The 19,867-nt window shown below is 36.5% G+C and overlaps 2 protein-coding genes and 1 long non-coding RNA gene across 8 annotated transcripts; 1 reads left to right on the top strand and 2 right to left on the bottom strand.

Annotated features, from left to right (window-relative positions):
- Nucleotides 1-61: 61 nt before the first annotated feature.
- si:ch211-237l4.6 (uncharacterized protein LOC446130 homolog) lies at nt 62-8,613 on the bottom strand. Of its 6 annotated transcripts, none has more exons than XR_006160419.1 (3): nt 8,454-8,613; nt 1,730-1,825; nt 62-1,427 (listed from the first exon to the last, which is right to left on the bottom strand). XR_006160419.1 is itself a non-coding variant. In XM_042759744.1 (3 exons), exons 1-3 carry the CDS (start codon nt 6,818-6,820, stop codon nt 1,258-1,260), a joined length of 279 nt encoding a protein of 92 aa, XP_042615678.1. In that variant the 5' UTR covers nt 6,821-6,860; the 3' UTR covers nt 62-1,257. The 6 variants fall into 6 exon arrangements, 2 of the variants coding, with proteins under 2 accessions (XP_042615678.1, XP_042615677.1); XR_006160421.1 differs by lacking the exon at nt 8,454-8,613 and adding an exon at nt 3,212-3,568; XR_006160420.1 differs by lacking the exon at nt 8,454-8,613 and adding an exon at nt 3,166-3,564.
- A 6,286-nt stretch (nt 8,614-14,899) lies between these two features.
- On the bottom strand, nt 14,900-18,249 carry LOC109058417 (transmembrane 4 L6 family member 5-like). The gene is made up of 5 exons (XM_042759730.1): nt 17,976-18,249; nt 16,269-16,349; nt 15,907-16,049; nt 15,580-15,769; nt 14,900-15,277 (listed from the first exon to the last, which is right to left on the bottom strand). The coding sequence occupies exons 1-5, from the start codon at nt 18,144-18,146 to the stop codon at nt 15,260-15,262; spliced, it is 603 nt and encodes a 200-aa protein (XP_042615664.1). The 5' UTR covers nt 18,147-18,249; the 3' UTR covers nt 14,900-15,259.
- On the top strand, nt 15,675-18,084 carry LOC122145597. The gene is made up of 3 exons (XR_006160418.1): nt 15,675-15,814; nt 15,890-16,076; nt 16,259-18,084. It is a non-coding gene; the product is annotated as an uncharacterized LOC122145597 (long non-coding RNA).
- Nucleotides 18,250-19,867: the final 1,618 nt, after the last annotated feature.

Raw genomic sequence — 19,867 nt, 5'->3', positions numbered from 1 at the left:
GTAATTCTTTAAAGACATTTTCTTTGTTGCTGTTGTTAGAAAAGTATAAAAAAGTTGCTTGTTTCTTTTTGAAAAACAGTTTTATTTTTAATTATTATTTTTACAATCATCAGTGAAAACAACAATTCATGTGTTGTTTTAACTTCATTGTAATTTAGTTTTCTGTCTTTTTTATTTGTTATACATTTTTTTAACAGTGTGTAACAGTGTCTTGTGAATTCTGTTCTTTTACTGGGTTAGGGTGTAAAAATCCACCTTTAATGTTTAAAAAATTCAAATTTTAATACATATGCACACAACAATGTGAAGAAGTCCAGATACACATAATGAAAAACATGTTTTTTCAAACACAACAAACTTCTCCTTTCACTTGACCGGTTTTATACATGCAATAAGAAGAAAACCTTATAAAGATTTAAAAACCAGGCCTTCTTGCATAAAGTCCAACCAACCAACCATCTTTTATAGAATTGTTTCAAAAACACTTCTCAAGCAAAATGTGTTTATGGTCAGGGCATATTTCAAAAAGCCCTGAAATCTAAACATAATAAAAAATGTAATTAAAGTTAGAGCTGTGCACACTGTTAATGGACCTTGATGCAGCTGCAGGGCATAGAAAATGGCACTTACACAGAAAACAAAATAAGCTTTAGAAACCTCCTTTCTTTTTATGTAAAAGAAGAAAAACATTCAGTTGCTTCACAATACACACTGAATTTATCACCAGCAAGGCAAAACGTGGTTGATTTTATTAGGTAGACTGCTATTCATCAAAGAATCCTACGGAACGAATTTATATCGGGCTCAAAAAACCCAATTGCATAATGATGTCGGTGTCTCCTCAGATAAAGCCATTATCCAGTTCAGATACTGCAGATTCATGTATAGCAGTTGCTATGGAGGGCAAATGCAGGCTAGGAAAAAAAGCACTTATTGGTTATCATGTAAACATACTGTAACTCTTAAGAGTGTTTCATAATATCCCCTTTCACCAAATTACACTCAGCTGTACCATTTTACACTTGCTGCTGTATTGTTAAATTAAATTCTGACACTTATTTTGATATTGTTACTGCAATGCATACAGCTGATGCTCATGAGTGTCCATAAGCATTCAAAGAGAGGCAAACTTCCATGCTGCTTGTTCCTCCTAATGGCTCATCCTCCAGTTCCCGGCAAAAACTCTCCAATAAGGGACTTAAACTGGACTGGGGCTGTAAATCTAAAGTTTACTTTCAAGGGTTCTGCAGAGAAAAGTTAGTATGTTGCATCCACTGCATTGATGTTGCTATCCATCTGGTGTCGAAGTGAGAGCCGAGCCTTGTGGGAAAAATAGGCCTGTGGGCAGCTCAGATTGCTGCTGTCCCCTTCACTGCCCCAAGAGGTAGTGGAACATAGCCGAGGTTTCACCTCTTCACTTGCTACTGCTGAATAAGCAGACAAAAATAATTATATAATTATCTCACTTCATAAAAATATAAAGTAAAAATAATATACAAATATATAATTGTTACACCTCATCATAATATAATAAATACAATCTAAAAATAAAATGTTAATGCACTTATAAAAAATATAATTGAATTTTTTTTTTCATACCATGTCACACTAGATGACAATTTTCACTGCTTTAATTTTCATGTCACCTACCAATTTATCATTTGGCCAGATTATAAATTACCTTTTGGATCTATCTGGAAAAGTTACAAAGTTTGAGAACATTACTTACCCGTCTCAGGAGGGCACTGTTTTTTGCACCTCTCCTTGCAGCGTCTGTAGAAGGGAAAGCACTGCAGCATTTTTACACCCATATCAGTAGGAGGAACTAAAGGACAAGAGAAACATCTGTTAGCCCAGAGGTGTTTCCTACCAGGGTATACTGCGCATGCGCACACCAATATTGCCTCCTTTTTCTCATTCTGAACATCATTTAATGTATCTGCATTACTGTAAGGGTAGGTTTCGGGTTGGGGTAGGTGTATACTTTAATAAAACACAATCTAACAGGTAGAAAAAAAATATTGTTGGTTTCCTGTAGCTGTATCCCTTCTAGTTACAACCGCGAATATAACACATAATTACTGTATTTGCATTACTGTAAGGGTAGGTTTAGGGTTGTGGGGGGTAAAGACGTTAATAAACCATGACTTTACAGTAGCATTTTTCATTGTGGAATTGTACTACCCACTGTTTTTAATAGGAGGTAGCAAACAGGGTAGGACAAATCGTCAGAACACCGGAGCCCTGCAGAGTTTTGTTCCAACCCTGCTTCAACACAGAAACCATGTAGCTTTCAAATAAGCTTGAAAGACTTGATTAGTAGGATTAGTGTGTTTAATTAGGGTTGAATCTAAACTATGCAGTGCTACAGTCCTCCAGGACTTGAGTTTCACATCCCTGGCCTGACCTGCTCCATCAAAACAACACTAAATAACGTTTCAAAACAAGCAAAAGTTTTGCTTGTTAATGCCCTTCAGTTGCTTCTGTGGTCATCAAAGGGTTAGTTCACCCAAACATGAAAATTAGACTGTGTTTTACTCACCCTCGAGCCATCCTAGGTGTATATGACTTTCTTCTTTCAGACTAATCCAGTCTGAGTTATATTAAAAATCGCCCTGGCTATTCCAAGCTCTTATCATTGCAGTCGTGCATTATAAAAACTCTACTTGTGTAAACACCTCCTGTAGTGAATCTATGAGTTTTTGTAAGAAAAATATAAATTTTTCAAACGTAATAAACACGTTTCTCTCACTTCCGTTCTCTGTCATACACGGAAGACGTTCCAGCGGATGACGCAGCACGTATGCGCAGCGGGCGCCTCAGAGATATGCTAGTCTTGACAGTTGTTTTTAGGAGCAAATGACGTAAAGTTTCGTTACTTTAGCAAAGGAAAACCAGTCTCCTTTTGGTTTATATTGAAATCCTCCGACATTTTTCTTTGCAAATCCTCGGTTTGTACTTCTAATTCATGACCGGGTTTTGTTTTGTTCTCTCTCCGCGTTCGTCACTAATCACGCAACGCCGACATCTTACGATTTTTCTTACAAAAAGGCATGGATTCACTACAGGAGGCCTTTATTCACTCCGGCAGGATTCGTCTGAAAGAAGACCCCACTCGAGGGTGAGTAAAACAGTCTAATTTTCAACTAATTTAGGTGAACTAACCCTTTTATGTAAAACCGCTGCTGTTTGTTGTGATTGTTAACGTTACTTGTCTAAAACTTCCCAGGTCACCGTGGGTTTTATGTACTGTACTGTATAATCACATTACAGCATTGTGTGTGTCTAATCCCATATAGCGACGTAAGTGTGTAGACTGAACGGAGTCATCCGATCTAATAAATCCGTGATTGGGTATTACACGACAGGTCAAGTTCTCCTGATAGAGACTGTCAGTTTAACAATATTAGCGATATAGGGAGTTCAGTTTGAATCATTTTTGACAGCTGCTAAGTAGGAATGCACGATAAATATCGGCACGACAAGCTGCGCAAAATATGATTGTGGTCTTGCGCAGATTGTCATTGAACAACGGCTCTGTGTAGTAAATGCTGCTCCACGTGAAAGCACGCACGTGTAGAGATTTAAGGCTGATTACAGAACCTGCTTTACTGACGAGATGCGCATTAAATATCGTGCATCCCTACTGCTACGCGTATTATTCATAATTCGTTTATGAACTCGTGTACGAAGTGATTTATGCCCTGCAGTTGTTTAGTATGTGGGTTACAGAGTGGTTTCTGCTAAGTGTATGACTTGGTTAATTTCCATTAGAACCCTATGCCAAATACAAATACAAATACAAGCATGTCTTCTTAAGAGCTTTTTGTGTCAAAGTGGCCAGTGCTACTCTTATCACCTTTTCCCAGGTTTGGCCTTTGGTTTGTAGTATACAGGGTTAATGGTTAATTTTTAATGACTTGGCTTTTTACACTGTTCTGAAATGCTCTATGAATCCAGTCTGCCCCAGAAACCAACGTGATACTTTAGGGGCTGACCTGCATATTTTTTCTTAGGTTAGTTTTCACATTAAAAAAATACATGCTGAATGGGATCATAAACTACAAGCTTGTGAAATAAGTCATGAGATCATAGTTGTTGGGCTTGAAATGCAAGGCATGACATAAAAAATAAAATCAGGGCATGTTTTCCACCCAACTACATGTCGTTCTTAAACATTAACACACAACACAAGAGAATGTTTGTGTGTTAGTAAACCGTTGTCACAGAACCACGTCACCACACGCCACAGACGTTCACTGTCATACATAACACTCTGTTCCCACCCATCTCTTTTATTTCTGTTATGAACTCTCATAAATCAGAAGTGTTGGAATAGCTCTTTGTATTGTGGAAAAAATAATATTTTTGGACAACATCTGTTCAGATCTGATATGCAAACATATCAGAATGTTATGAAAATTTGTTTTGCTGTTTGATTTGAGTTTTAGCTTTATGATCATTCTATAGTTTATATCTTCAGATCTTGATTATTTAGAGAGTCTAAGTGATAAGAAAGAACTGCTTGGTTTAACTCAGTTTGTTTCTTTTCAAGTTTTCTGGCTTCTGCAAATGTCTTCTTTTCATTATAGGCATAAAGTGTCACCATTTGAGACTGCAGATAAAATGATTTGTGTTGTAAATGATGTAAAAATGACCTCTTCATAGCCTTCTGTCTGTACTGCCTCAAATGGTTTGCATCAGTTATTGCATCAAACCAAGAACCTTTTTGTGGAGAACATTTGTGTCCAAAATATTTTCTAAAACTGACGCTGAAAAGTAAAGGCAAATGTTTTTCTTATTAACTTTCCCTTGGTTCTAGTAAATACACACACACACAAACATTTCCATCACTTCTTGTGCCAATTATATGCTATACATTTATCCATAACCATTCCTCTCGCTTCTTTTCTCCTCTCAGTCATTTTCATAACTCAAGCAAAACATTATTTTTGTGTAAGTGCTCGTCACCGGAATTTTAGTTTTCATTCTTATTTCTCTGTGTGTTCAGTTTGTGTTGAAAAGCATAAGAAAAAGGCCCAGACTAGTTTGGGAAAAAGTAGATGAGGAGGCTCTTGCCCAGAAATGATGTAAGAAGTGTACGATTTAGAGCTAAGTTGTTTACTAGTGCTATAGACATGCATTTATAAATGTACTACAATCAAGATCTTGTAGACACAAACACATGCACACACACAACACCCTTATAGGGTATTTAATCTAGACTTGTGACCTAATATGATGACCCGCTCCATGTCATTTACTAAACACTATGAGATGCGTTTGTGTATCGGTATGCCTGTGTTTTGTCTTTTATAGGTTAAGTAAACTCTGGAGGACTGCTGCTTAAAACAGTTAAGTAATCTATAGTTACGACACTTCATTCCATTTTACCTTCTCCTATATCCCCAGCCTCTTTTCGGAGAATAAGACACTAGCAGTGCAAACATATTGCACGCCCTCAGAAACAAACCAGGGCTGTCAGTTTCATTTGTCATTAATTTAGAGTTCCACAGCATTTTTCCTGGAATTGCAGACTGTGAATTGCAGCACTGGATAGGTTGAATGCCTTTCCAATCATTTCAACCACACTGCTTTTTTCTCAACAAGCTGAAGGAGATAAGGATAACCTGTGAATTCACACTTTTTTATATTCCTTCTTTTTAGTGTCAGTAGTTTTCAGTTTCATTATCTTTAGTATTTACATTGTGTTATAAAGACTATATGAGGGGCTGATGGCCCTTTTTGGTGTCCAATAAATAGAAAAAGACTTTTGAATTTAAGTTCTTTTAGGCAGTTCATAAATTGAATTATTGATGTTTTAAAAGATTGTTAGTATCTCAAAATGAGTTTTATGATTTTGATTTCTCTCTTGCTACTCTGTGAACATCCCCCACTCCCATGCTCGTGCGCGCACACGTGCTTTCCCATTGAGATTTTGCAGTACGTGATGTTCGGGCACACTGTGGTCTACTCGGGCGATGGGAAAAGGGGGCAGGCAAATGCATATTAATTATGAAAGAATGTTTACAAGATCTCTTGTGATTTCCATACGCAGGCAGTTTGGTCCAGATGCATCATTCACAGAAAAGTATGTTACATAAAATCTCGGTCCAAGAGATCATCCAGAGTTCAGAAGAAAAGTAAAGCTCTTTACGCAAAAATAGAGATACCCTAGCAGTTGAGCTACATTCATTCATTCAATAAACTCATTGCTGTTAAAGGGATAGTTCACCCAAAAATTTAAATTACTGTTAAGACTAGAAGCGATACAGCTGGGCAACTAGGCATGAGCACATCAATATAGTGTAATTTTTGTCACGGTGAACAATAATTACTGTATTTGCATCATTGTGAGGGTTAGGTTTAGAGTAGGGGTAGGTATAGACCTTAATAAAACACAATCTAATAGGTAAAAAATGTCATTTTTTGTTTACTTCCAGTCATATGTATCTCTTCTAGTCACAACCGAAAATTATCCCATGATTTACTCACCCTCAAGGCATCCTTGTATATGACTTTCTTCTCTCAGGAAGAATCCAGTAAGAGTTATTAAAGGGGTCATATGATGTGATTTAAATTTTTCCTTTCTCTTTGGAGTGTTACAAGCTCTTGGTGCATGAAGATGATCTGTAAAGTTGCAAAGACTAAAGTCTCAAATCCAAAGAGATATTCTTTATAAAAGTTAAGACTCGTCCACACCCCCTTAAAACGGCTCGTTCTAACACGCCCCCACATCTCTACGTCACTATGTTGGAAGATTTGGATAATGCCGCCCAGATGTTCACGCAAAGAAGGAAGGCGTACCTCTTATTCTCATTGTAGTATTGTTGTTGACGCCACCGTATAGATGCTGTGTGTTTCACTGTGAAAGCGAAACTACTTTGTTAGGCCTTCCAAAAGAGAACGATATCCGCTTTGTCATGCCTGGGGCTGAGCCGTGCTGGTTGCTGAGGAAATACATCAACTTTGCACCGTGGATTGAGGTATTCAGCCAATCACGACGAACTGGTAGCTGGCCAATCAGAGCACACCTCGCTTTTCAGTCCGATGAGCTTTGTAAAAATTGGCGTGTTTCAGAAGGCGGGGCATAGAGGAGAAACAATAATGTACAGTATGTGGAAAATAATGTGTTTTTTGAACCTTAAACTGCATAAACACATTTCATTACACCAAATACACAAAATAATGTTCTTTTTAGCAGCATCATATGACCCCTTTAATAAGAATTAAACAATGTCCTGGCTCTTCCAAGCTTAATAATGGCAGTGAATGGGTGTTATTTTTAATGGTCCAAAAGAAGTCACATGGTGGTGACATAGGTGTAGCGTAAGCTTCGGTGAGAATATGCTAGTCTCACGAGAACCAAGTTTTGTTTAGAGCAAAGAAAACCCCTTTGCTGGGGTGCACTTTATTGGACTTCTTTTGGACAGTTGAAAAATAACATTCATTCACTGCCATTATAAAACTTGGAAGAGACAGGACATTTTTTAATATAACTCCGATTTGTCTGAAAGAAAAAGTCATATACTCCTAGGATGCATTGAGGGTGAGTAAATCATGGGGTAATTTTCATTTTTGGGTGAACTGTCCCTAGTGTGCCAAGTAATGAATGAAAACCTAACATGCAAAGTGCCCTCTGAAGATTACAGGATATTTGTTGATAGAGAGTATGTGGAATGATTTATTGGTTTAATAATGCATTTAACCCTCAGGAAGTTCACGGTACTACACAATAAAAAATAATCTTTCATATGTAGCCTAAAAAGCCTAAAGAAAGTTTTTAGGCATGTGGGATGTTATTTTTGTGACTTTGAATATTTTGTAGGTATCCTATATAAGTCGTAAAATGGATGATAAAATATAAGGTCACATTAATATTTATGTAAATTTGACTTTACTCAAGAACAAATAAAAAAAAAATAAAAAAAAAAAACACTGCAGCGTACCATACATAAAACAATAATAAAAAAAAAAAATGCAGCAAAAAAAGGCTAAATAAGCACTACGTAAACTTTTATTGTAAATTACAAGGTGAATCATATTTTGTACTAAACAATTTGAAAAATGTTACTGTAAAAGTATACGTGTATTGTCTTGTTGGAAGCAATTAAGATTAAACTGTACATGGTAATTCATACACCAAAGGAGTTTTACAGTTAAATTGTTATTATTGTATGTTATATATTTTTATTAACAGCTTTCCACTTAACACGTTTTTACTGTAGCATTTTACGTTTGTCTTGTTAAAATTACAAACCATTTTAACAATGTATAGCCATTTTCTTGTCTGTAGCAAGAAAATTATTACTGTGACACTCCCACTTTGACACACCTCCAGATTGTTTAACAGCCTTTATACGAGTTGGTATTTACCCTGAATTTTGCATATTTGTATAATTCAGTATGCAGTTTGATAGATATTATTAAATAGGTTAATCAAATTGACTCACCGGTTGTTCTCTTGAAACGCACTTACACTGGCACTGTCACCCAAAAGAATTCTTCAAATTCCAAGTGACTTGCGATAGTTGAAATTTTGTCCAAATCACTGACGATGATAGAACCTGTTCAGCTATGACAACATGGAAAGCTTCAGGTCTGAGCACACAGAAGTTTCAGCTTTAAATAGCTTATCTGAGCAGCACGCCCTCCTCCTCCTCCTCCTCCTCCTTCTCTTTCACTCAGTAGCTTGCTATTGTGCTGGAACGTCTCCAGTGAAACATGAGGAAAACATTCTCACTATTCAGGACCAATTTATTAAACTTTTTATCATTTTCATATGTGTAAGGTTTTAAGTTTTTAGACTTCCATAATTCAGCATGTCATATAACTGGGACTTGAAATAAGTTAGAATCTTGGCTTTGGTATGTTGCTACTGGTAAAATTGAAAAAGCTAATCCGTTTTATTGTAACCATTCAAAACAATTCAAACATGCCTGATTAATTTAATTAGTGGACATTTAAAGGAATGATTGTGAAAGATGTCTCAAATGAAAAACTCAAATGAAAGATAGCAACAGATGAGATGGGATTATAGTTCTTTTTGAAAACTTTTGTGTGCTACAATATAAGATTAAGGACAATGAACATTTTAGAATTCAGCCATTGAGAATTTTAACCTAGTTTTTCTGTACTTTAAATTTTGTTCACAAGACCATTATGATGTTTAAGATTGATCACCATTGTTAAAGTGTTTAGAAGTTAAAAATTATTTCACACAATCAAAGTTTTATAGTGTGTTTAAGATATTCTTAGATCATTACTCCTGGCCAATTCAGTTTTGCTTAATATAACTACACTTTTAGGCATCAGGCAAGTCTCCACAAGTCCCCATGGCTCCAGTTTAAATTCAGGCTTCCAGCACCATTGGACGCTACTTCATAGGGTGAATTTGAATAACATGGCAACTTCTCAAGAGTAAAAGATCAAAGAAAGCTCATATTCACATTTCTGAGAAACAGGTGTTCCAGAAACACCATACCAGGAAATATGTATTTCCACCCTTATTCATTTTTATTTTCTAGCTGACAGTCTGTTTGTTGTGTGTTTTTTTTTTTTTTTTTTTTTTTTTTTTTTTTGCAGTGGAAGTTTACAGAGGCAAATTCCAAAGGAGAAACAGATTAGAATTCTGAACAGCAAGCCTGCTGCTCAATCTGGGTTGAAGGCCAAGGCCCCCCATTGCTGGTAATTGTGTGACTTCACACCAATAGCATTAACCCACTTGCCATTGATCAGAGAGCAGTCTGAAGTTTGTCCTAGTTCTGTAGGCTTCTGTTTGAAGGCTGATTCAGGAACAGTGTTAAAAGGATAAATAAATCCAGAGATTTTCTTTGAATTCTTATCGTCCATATGGGACAGCAGGAAATTGTTTGTCCCAAAAAAGTTGTGGTGGGATTTGTTTTTTCAGTTAATTGAGATCCATTTTATTATCTGAACCCAAACCTCTTTTTTCACTTTAGACTCCACAAAAAAAAAAAAAAAAAACAGTAACATTTTTCTCATTGTTTTTGACTTGGTACAGAAAGTGTCTTTCTTATTTTTTGCTCCCTCTGAATGAAGCCATTTTCATGTTCCATGTTTTTTTTTTTCATTTCTTTCTCTCCTGGTCTCACCTGTTTCTCCTGTTTAGCTCCTCCTCTTTTTTTCCTAATTTTGACATCTACAGGAAGAAAGTAAAGAAGAAATGTGCAGTCCTGTAGTGACACACTTAAACAAATAGTGTCTGAAAGTAGAATCACTCCACATTTTCTTTCTATAACAAAAACCCTGAACCAGAAGACAACTCATCTCAGACTTGCATGAAAATAGTTTTTGCTAGCTTTACAGTAAGAGAAAATGAAATTTGGTTCCATTCTATTTCTGACTCTCTCCTTCCATGCTTTTAAAGCAAAATATATTTTTATAACTTGAAAATTGTTCTGTTTAAACGGTAAAAAGAAGCTTCTTTAACACTGTTTAAAACTTGTTCTCCCACGTAAGTAAAATAATGTTTGTCAAGAGCATTAAATGGGATTGGGGATCTGATACCTCATATAGAATGCATCTTATACTGCAGACTGTGCAAACTTATCACTGAGGTGAGATGACGCAATTAAGGTCACATTTACAGATAGTAGTGTATTATAGCAGGCATACAAAGAAACACCCATGTTTATGCAATCAGATCATGGATCACAGCTGTTAACATTAGTTTTCCACTGACAGCCTAATGTAGGCCTAACTGTCTATTGTTGATACACTCCATTTGTTTTGCCTTACCAGATTTACCTTTATCTCTAAACACTTGTTGCTTTTCTATAAATCCAATCAAATGGATTTTCCATTGTGTTTCTCCACTATTGTTGATGATTTAGCCAAATCTAATCAACTCTCTCCTGCTTTGTGTGGCATTGTGAGAAGAATAATTACCTATGATTAAAAACATCAACTAAGATGAAACTTCATTAAGTGTATATTACAGAAAATATGTACTGATATAGATGATAATGAGAGATAAATAAGCTATAGTAAAGGAAAAAATAATGTTAGCTTAAGAGGAAAAAACTGTGCTTTACTAGTAAAGCACAAACCTTCAACAAAAGTGTATGGTAGTGAAATAGTTTAAACAGAATGACAAAATTTGCAGAAACCCAAAAAGAAATGATATGCCTGGTGTTCTATTTGGTTGCATATATACACACTCTCAGAGAAAGATGAGTGATTTAATGAGTACAGGTGCATCTCAGTAAATTAGAATGTTGTTGAAAAGTTCATTTATTTCAGTAATTCAACTCAAATTGTGAAACTCATGTTTTAAATAAGTTCAATGCACACAGACTGATCACACACAGAATTTGTTGACGCATCGAATATACATTTTGCTCCAAAAATAAGAAAAAATTACGACTTTATTCAGCATTTTCTTCTCTTCCGGGTCTGTTGTGAGCGCGTTCACAATACTGCAGTTGACGTACGACGCTGCTGATGTGTTATCTTTGTTATTGGGCACACCAGAAAACACGTCAGCAGCGTCGTACGTCAGCGGCGTGACTGCAGCGTCGTGAACGCACTGATGCTTCAAGATGCTTCAACAAATTCTAACTGACCCTCTGATGTCAAATGGTCTACTTTGATGATGTTTTTATTACTTTTCTGGACATGGACAGTATACCGTACATACATTTTCAATGGAGGATCAGAAAGCTCTCGGACTAAATCTAAAATATCTTAAACTGTGTTCCGAAGATGAATGGAGGTCTTACGGGTTTGGAACAACATGAGGGTGAGTCATTAATAACATAATTTTCATTTTTGGGTGAACTAATGCTTTAAGTCTTTGGGTCATTAAATAAATTCAATGCACACAGACTGAAGTAGTTTAAGTCTTTGGTTCTTTAATTGTGATGATTTGGCTCACATTTAACAAAACCCCACCAATTCATCTCAACAAATTAGAATACTTCATAAGACCAATAATAAAAAAAAAAACCTTTTTAGTGAATTGTTGGCCTTCTGGAAAATGTTAATTTACTGTACATGTCCTCAATACTTGGTAGGGGCTCCTTTTGCTTTAATTACTGCCTCAATTCGGCGTGGCATGGAGGTGATCAGTTTGTAGCACTGCTGAGGTGGTATGGAAGCCCAGGTTTCTTTGACAGTGGCCTTCAGCTCATCTGCATTTTTTGGATCTTGTTTCTCACTTTCCTCTTGATAATACCCCATAGATTCTCTATGGGGTTCAGGTCTGGTGAGTTTGCTGGCCAGTCAAGCACACCAACACCATGGTCATTTAACCAACTTTTGGTGCTTTTGGCAGGTGCCAAATCCTGCTGGAAAATGAAATCAGCATCTTCAAAAAGCTGGTCAGCACAAGGAAGCATGAAGTGCTCCAAAATGTTAACTTAACACTGGACTTTAAGCAACTTGGGCTATGAGCTTCTCCACCCTTCCTCCAGACTCTAGGACCTTGGTTTCCAAATGAAATACAAAACTTGCTCTCACCTGAAAATAGGACTTTGGACCACTGGGCAACAGTCCAGTTCTTCTTCTCCTTAGCCCAGGTAAGACACCTCTGACGTTGTCTGTGGTTCGGGAGTGGCTTATCAAGACAAATATGACAACTGTAGCCAAATTCCTTGACACGTCTGTGTGTGGTGGCTCTTGATGCCATGACCCCAGCCTCAGTCTATTCCTTGTAAAGTTCACTCAAATTTCAAGTAAAAGTGAATTGGTGGGTTTTTGTTAAATGTGAGCCAAAATCATCACAATTAAAGAACCAAAGACTTAAACTACTTCAGTCTGTGTGCATTGAATTTATTTAATACACAAGTTTCACAATTTGAGATGATTTACTGAAATAAATGAACTTTTCCACGACATTCTAATTTATTAAGATGCACCTGTATTTACTGTTTCATGCAAAGCTGCAAAGCTGCAGAGCTTACTCGCATGCTGTTGTTTGGCTTCAGTGCACAGAATATCTGCTCTAGTCTAGCTTGAATCGCTTTTTACAAGTTTTCCCACCCTGTTCTCACCCAAAATGTCCCCTCCTTAAAATTGTCATCCCCCTCTCCCACCCCAATTTTGTCCCTGTCAACAATCCACCTCCCCTCCACACACACTACTCCATGATTGTGTGTGAGCTCACAACAAGTCAGTGTCAAATTCCAACATTCATAGCCAATAACGCCTATGATGTTACTTGTCTATTTTAGAGGGAATGAATCACATGGAGAAAGACATGCAGTGACATGAAGCTGTTGATTCTTCATGATTGCAATCCAATGTGTGTTACATTCTTAAAGACATACAAAGACAAATCCTTTTAAATTAATCAGGATTAATGGAGTTAGTTTTTAACTAATTTTAATGATCCATTAAACAGAATGCTGTTTGAATTAAAAAAAATCAGTGCTTTTCTGGTCTGTTTCCTTCTTGTCCTGAGCCATTGTGGATGTTAATGAGTGCTTTGTGTCTGTTCTCTGTGTCTAATTGATGGATGGTCATTGAATTAGTCTGGTCAGGTCCATGCCACGTCTCAATCTTTTTCTTTAACCCTTGTGCTGTGCAGAAAATGCTTAACCTAATTTGGTGTTCCTGGTAGAAAAATTACCAGCTTTTTAAAAAGTGCTTGTAAATTTCTCATTATGCTACATTATCACCAAATATTGGATTCAATCTTTTTGTCAAATTGTTTTCTTTCAAGAATCACATAGGACATTGGTCACCAGGCTCATTCATCAGAGCTTATGCACCAAGATTTTGGGTTAAAAAAGCATTATTTGTGGATCATTTTGGTAATGTTTACTTTAAAAAAGGTGCATAAGCTCAGATCAAGTCCTATCAGCTCCAAAAGAAAATACAAAACCTATGTAAAAAAAAAAACTGGTGAAAAGATTGAAGTGAATATTTGGTAATAAGTTTTAGTTTAAAAGTTTTAGTTGGTAACCAGTTTTAGTTTAAGTTTTAGTCCAACAATATAACATTAACTAGAAACGAAGAAAATCCTCTCCAGGTAAAAAAGGTATGTGTTTGTGTGTTCACATGTGTGATCTCAAGAACAGAACATCATTTCCTGGAACACTCCGTCATGATTGAACAAGGTCTATACATTATACTGATGTAGTAATGTGTACTAGGACATGCTGTTACCTCTCTCCTGTTGTGGCTGAGACATGAATGGCATGTTTACAGTGATCAGTTTGCATGGTCTGGGCAATCTGTAATCTTGTTTTGAGATTCTGCAGCCTTTATCCTAACATGAGCTTCAAATAGGTGTTTGTGTGCAGGATTAGCATTTAGAGTGGAGGGCTGCTGTGGTAACAATGATTATGGGCTAAATGTCAGCACGGGGTCTATAGACTCATAAATTCATATGCATCTCAGAGTTCAAGGAGTTAATAGCAATAGAAAATGTCCCTTTTTCTTAAAACACTCCCTGGTTTCAATGAATTAATATTTTCACAGCTGCAGGTCTGCCTTTCACCACCAGGGGGTTTGACTTACTGTTTTTCTGTGTGTGCTGCAAGATCCGGTTTGTTCCGGTGTCAGAGTTACAATAGTGAAAGCAGTGAGTAGTAAAAAGAGTGAATCACACATGTGTCGAGATGAAGGGAGGAAAGCAAAAAGTATTGTTGTGACTTTATCAGACCATTCAGAAAGCTAATCGAAAACAGCCAGCCCATGCTTTCAGAGTCTCACCCCAAATGCAGACTCTAGATGTGTGGAAAAAAATAAAAAATGTATGCTTCCTGCCAAGAACACCAGAAAAAGAAAGCACTCAGGGTATTTCTGTAACCTGTAGATTAGAGGAAATATTTTTCTCATGCAATCTAATGCCAACTCTAAAGATAGATATTACTCAAGTTAATAATTCATGACACAAAACTAAATTTTATGGCTCATGAGGGACTAAATATGTCAGCAAATTGTTTATTGTGAAAGAAGGTTGTTTTGGATCATTAGGATCTGATGATTTAGTATTCGAAAATGCACAAAGTTTTGCATTAAAAAAGGACAAAGAATTTCTACATTTCTACACAATTTCTATCATAAAATCTAGGTTACTGAGCTTGATATTTGGTCATAGTGTACTGCTACAATAGCACTTACACATAATAAAGTTACATTAAGGTTACATTTACACACAACATCACTTTTTAGGGATGATATGGATTGCAAGTTGTTAGTATTGTGTGAAAGCTCTTGTCCTGTTATGAGGACTCCACATTGAATCATTTTTTTATTTGTTTGTTTTGGTTTTCCTCCTCTGCAGACCTTACAGACCTCCCTCATCCTGTTGTACAGAGAAAAGAGATCATTCTCAATATATGAATAGAGCATCTCATTATTATTTTAGTGTCCAGAGGTCTTAATGTTTACACAGTTTGGATTTGTTTGTCTATAGTATTGACCTCAAAGACTACAGTGGTAACTGGTTATAATACAGTATATTGTCCATGCTGCCAATATTCTGTTTAGGAGACAGCAAAAAGTGATTCTCTTTTACATGCCAGTCTGTCAAATGTAGTTTTCGTTCAAGCAATTAAACTCACAACTGTTTCAATGTTAATGTAAATGCTGTTACGTAAAACTTACAGATTTTCTTTTTCGGCAGTCTCCACACAGGCAGCCCACACATCCATTCACAACCTGAAGGACACAGAGTATCATCTGGATCAGAGACAGACCCAAAAGTATGGAGAACAGCACGATGTGCCAGAGAACCACATTCTCGGGAAAGACACACTCGGACCATATAGTCTTATCCGCTAGGTAACTGCTGTTCCTGTTACAACAAGACAGAAAGAAAAGAGAAGGAGCTTTAGTTGAGGTGCGGGATAAGACCTCATCTAGTGGTCATACAAAGAGCTGCAATTTCAGTGCATTCATTTAGTTTTTCTTTTAGGTTTTAGGTGTTCTTACCCTACTGTATGCTCAAAGGGATACAGCCATTGACCATCCTCAACTTGGCATTTTGGCCCAACAGCGAGTGCTGCAATAGCAACACATGCACAATAGGCCGACCCAGCAATGCCAAATACAGACGAGAAAACAGAATTCAGCATCTGAACAAAACAAAAACAGCATGAAATGTAAAACAATCAAAAAATTTAATATATACACTGTATGTAATTTATCTGTACAATACATTTGTTTATATTCAAAAGAGGTTGTTTTTGTCTAACTGCTGAAAATATTGTCACATTGTACAGCTTTTCCAATGAGCTTCCAGTTGTGATCGATAGTGATTTTTTTTGGTGTTTTTCTGTGGCAGGTTTACTCACACGGCATCGGTTTCCACAGCAACCTGCCCCGCAACAGCCTTTGCCCCCGGCTCTGATGGCTGAGCAGCTTGGACACATCATCTGATAAATAAAAGTGAGTGCAAATTAACTTATCAGCTGTAATGTCAAGGAGATAAGGGTTGCTGTAAAGCAGGTTAAATAATATTTGTCTAAATTACTTACTCTATGATAAACTCTTAAAAAAAAAAAAAGTTTTTTTTATTGGCATTTATGGCATTTATTGTTCATCTCTGAACATTGAAAAATGTTCTTCAGATTATTAAAATGTTCTTCACAATGAGAAAATTTGTTCTTTAAATAACTATTCAAATGTTTCTTTTGAGAACTCAAAATTGTTCTTCTGACATCACTGTACAACATCCCCTTTTGGAACCTTTATTTTTAAGAGTGATTGTTTCTTCAAAATGAAAACTCTCTCTACTTTTTCTGAAACATGTTTACTTGCTCATAGCGTGGTCGTTTGTAAATGCAATTATTGCTTGAAGGGAACATGAGCTAACTTACGTAACCTCAGGATTAATGCATCCTGGTCATATCCAGGATGTTCAATACACTCTCAGAAAGGAAAAAAAAATTAGACGATACCTTTTCAAAGGGTAAAAATATGTGCCATCAAGGTACTAATATGTACACTAAAATGTACCTTTAAGGTACTTATATGCACACTTTAGGGGTAAATAAGGTATAAGCATGTACATTTTGAAAGGTTTCTGCCCCAGATTTTGTACCATTTTTTTCTGATAGTGTAGTACGAAGTCAATGTATTTTTCAGGGTGTGAGCGGTGAAGCTCTGCATAATGGACCACTGTTCCTCATAACTGTACTTGCTCACCGCAGACATTATGCTTTTGTTCCTCAATTCTAAGGTTCTTTTATTTTTATTGACTAATATTGATAATTCAACCATTCCAATTTATTGATTGGTATGCTATATATTATCAGACACATACATAATAAAGTAAATGGCACAGAAAGGCTTGTAGCAGTCTGTTTGAAGTATCTGATGTTCGTGGCTTAATGGTTAGAGAGTCAAAACTTGTAACTCAAAGGTCACCGGGTTTGAGTCTTGGTACCGGCAGGGATTGTAGGTGGGGGGAGTGAATGACTCTCTTCCACCCTCAATAGCATGACTGAGGCCCTTGAGCAAGACACCGAACCCCCAACTGCTCCCCGGACGACACAGCAAAAATGGCTACCCACTACTCTGGGTGTGTGTGTGTGTGTGTGTGTGTGTGTGTGTTCTCTTGGATGGGACAAATGTAGAGCACAAATTCCGAGTATGGTACACCATCCTTGGCTACATTTCACTTCACTTCTAAAACATCAGGCCAAGTCAGTTCATGTTCAGGTTAGGAAATAATAAAATTCCTATTGCACATTCTCAAAAAAAAGATCTGTCACTGGGGTGGTTCCCTTTCAAAATGTACACATTCTAACCTTATTTACCCCTACAGGGTGCATATAAGGATCTTAAAGGTACATATCAATACCTAAAGTGTATATTGTACTTTAATGGTACATATTTGTACCTTTCAAAAAAACTACCACCCCGGTGAGAACTTCTGTAGCTTTTTTTCTAAAAGTGCATCTCATAATAACATAATCTCTTGTTTTCTCAGGAAACAGCCAAGTTCAGACAAACACCACATTAATGATGAGATAAATACAACAAACTGAATTACTCACAATTAATCCTCCACCAAGAACACCTCCCATAAGCCAGACTTGAAGGGAAATCTGGCCAGTTTCCAACTGTTCTCCATTAGGGAAGAATAAAAGTATATTTGCTATTATACACAAAAAAGCTGAAGGCAGAAGTATTAGCCCCACTAACCGCGCACACTTTCCAGTACACATTGCGACGAATAAAACAAAACCAAATGTTATAAATCAGGAGAAATTGTTGAAAGCTGTGTTCTCTGTGCAGTACAGGCTCTGACTGATACCAAAAAATGCCCTTTGAGACTTGACAATATTTACAGTGCTTTTATCAGTGCCATTTATGGTCTGTTAACATAACAGCTGACGGTGGATGAAGTTTCTGCTTTGTATAATTACTGTTAAACATAGGTGTATTGTGCCTGGTTAATCAGTGTAAGGTGTGTGGGGACAGTAACGCCATTTAATGAATCCTAACAGAACAACAAGGCGCTGATTTAAATGCCGTTTTATAATATCTTGTGTTATAAATGGCAATTATATAACTTAATTTATAATGCTTTTGTAAAGGTTATTGATACTTCTGGATTGTCATTTCTCTTTTGATCTTCTTCATTCACTCGACCATCTTTACTGAAGCAAGCATGATTAAAACACTTATAAATTAATTTAACACAACTCTTGAGTGTTACAATATTTCTGTTATATGTCTTCAGCAACGGTTTTTATAACTAAAACAGTGGTTTGGGTTAAAGATTGTTGTGATTGAAGGGACATCATCTTGTTTATACCTTTCCAATATTATTGTAAAAAAAAAAAACAACAACAAAAAAAAAATAAACTATGTAACTATTCAACTGTATCGAAAATGAAAAGGTTGATAAAACGTTTTAATAACACCAGCAGACCAAGATTTTGAGACAAAAACTCAAGTAAAGGAAAACTAAATATTTGGCTTTGCTGGTCTTGTAATTTGTACGTAAATCTGTATGTAAATCTGCAACGTCATTGGCGGTAATGCACCAATTATGCTTGATGCCAACCGCCGTTAAACATTAAAAAGAAGAAGAAGAAGAAGTGCAACGTCATTAAGGGGCGCACGTGAGTGTGTAGAGCGCGCGCGACTCCTCGTGAGGTTTTGGTTCTGCGTAGTTAAGCTTAACAACTGTTAGTACAGCTCGGAATCGAAGCAAGGTAAGTAATTTAAAACAATTTTGCTTCACATGAGTCGAAAGTCAAATGTTATTTGATATGTTTTGTCGAAGATGTCGACAGATTGTTCGGTTGGTTTTCGATGTTGCTAGTTTAAATTCAGGGACCGTTAACGCTATCCAGCTAACATTGGACAAGTTGTTTGAACTCAAAACGTATGATTTTATAACATCGAGGTGTTGGTTTAACTTGAGTTATCTGACAAAATTTGTGGGTTGGTGGATGACATTACCTGCAGTTCCAATTATGTTATTAGCATGAAGATGAATATGATTAGGCCTATGGCATTTTGCTAGTCGTGCGTGGTAAACTTGTACAGCTAACGTAAGTTAGTTGAGTACGTTTCTAAAAATACTGATTTGAAGATGCGAAAGTGGTTATGTGTTGATTATGTGTGTGCATGAAGTGAACTTCAGGTGATATGTTTGTAACGTTTATTTATAACGTACACAGTTTTTAAAACGGTTGAGTAAGGAAACACTGCGTCTGCCTATAGTTGGTTTATCTTTAGGAAAAAGCACGATGTATGAACCTCTTTAGTTATATTGTTGTTTTGTACAAAGCTGTTTCCTCTATAAGTGTTGTTGTTGTTGTTGGTTTTTATATGTTTTATACATAATTTATTTTTACCTGCGTCAGCATTGATTTGGTGGCAGCTCTTTGCAATTCTTTTTTGGTCCACTCGGGGGCAGACCCTTTCTGTATTT

The sequence above is a fragment of the Cyprinus carpio genome, chromosome A7 (genome assembly GCF_018340385.1).
Source record: "Cyprinus carpio isolate SPL01 chromosome A7, ASM1834038v1, whole genome shotgun sequence".
NCBI classification, from domain to species: domain Eukaryota; kingdom Metazoa; phylum Chordata; class Actinopteri; order Cypriniformes; family Cyprinidae; genus Cyprinus; species Cyprinus carpio.
The sequence above is the reverse complement of the archived record's forward strand: the minus strand, read 5'-3'. Positions and strand labels throughout refer to the sequence as shown.